Raw genomic sequence first — 1,220 nt, 5'->3', positions numbered from 1 at the left:
TGAGCATTATCAACCCGCGCCTAGGGCTTAGCTAGAAGCTATCTATCGATATTGTCTTCTGACAATCGATCGATATTGCGAAAGGTGTATCGATCGATATCCATATAGGATCATCGATCGACACTTTCTTGTGATCAAAAGACGACAGTTGAGATCCAAGATCTAGTTAGTTAACCAGTGAAACATTGTCATCGCTGATCACTGTGATTAAGGAGTTGAGCTCTAATATATCATGCATGCATTTGTTAGGCATCTATAGGATTATAATCTCTAACACCTGAATAGAAACCCTGCATCTAATATCTTCCAATAAAGTTACACCCCCAATCATCTTGTTAGTCGAGCAATAGACTTGCTCAATTAAGATTGCTATTTACTTTTAAACCATAAAACAACAAACACCTAGAATTAATAACCTGACTAGATTTAATAGGTTCCCTAGCTCCTTGTGGATTCGATCCCTAAGTACTGCAACTGAACCTCTTATTTAAGAGAGTAATTCACTCTTTAGGGTAATTTGAGTGGTATTACTAAGCGGTGTGGACCACCTGCTTCTTGGGACTGGAATGCTGTTGAAAAGCTTACTTGGTTTTTAGTCATATTTTACAACAGCACCTGGGTTGTCTCTGCCTCATCTAAGGTCATTGCATTCAAATGCTATGGTGAGATAGTGACAATTGAGAGAAATCTGACTGGTTTAGCTAGTAGCTTAGACTCTGAGTTGAAGTTGAAGGCATCAGAAATGTTGAAGAAGTTTTTAAAGTATTGGGATGGTATCATGGGTGTCAACAAGATGTTGATCTTAGCGACCATCTTTGACCGTACAAAGAAGATGCATTTCGCAAAGCTCTGTTTTGAGAAGCTGTGTGGGAAAGATAGCTTGGAGGCTAAGGAAATGGCAAAATCGGTGACTGAACTTCTCACATCCATGTTTAAGGAGTACATTATGTGATTCAAAGGATCTTCTGGACAAGCATCGCAACCAACTGAAGCCTCTGGTGTCCCTGGTCCAGAGTCCCAGGAACAAGCAATGGAAAGAATGGAACTGGTGGTTGAGGATTTCGGCTATGAAAGGATGGATGATGTGTAACTTGTTGCTGAAAAAGGTGAAAATACTAGGGATGAGCTTGGTTTAGTAGAAGGAATCGGTTGAGAATCTAAAGCTCTTACTGGGAATGGAGTTTGACGTTCTGTCGTGGTGGAATGTGCATAAACTGAAG

At 40.2% G+C, this 1,220-nt stretch overlaps 1 protein-coding gene across 1 annotated transcript in view; it reads left to right on the top strand.

Annotated features, from left to right (window-relative positions):
• LOC106297625 overlaps positions 1 to 952 on the top strand; it is a 6,336-nt gene extending 5,384 nt beyond the window's left edge. Inside the window, exon 2 of the mRNA XM_013733829.1 lies at positions 512 to 952. Coding sequence (XP_013589283.1) covers positions 512 to 952 — 441 coding nt within the window. The remainder of the gene's footprint in view (positions 1 to 511) is intronic.
• Positions 953 to 1,220: the final 268 nt, after the last annotated feature.

Source organism: Brassica oleracea, chromosome C6 (assembly GCF_000695525.1).
Source record: "Brassica oleracea var. oleracea cultivar TO1000 chromosome C6, BOL, whole genome shotgun sequence".
NCBI lineage: Eukaryota > Viridiplantae > Streptophyta > Magnoliopsida > Brassicales > Brassicaceae > Brassica > Brassica oleracea.
This window is presented reverse-complemented; position numbering and strand designations above follow the sequence as displayed.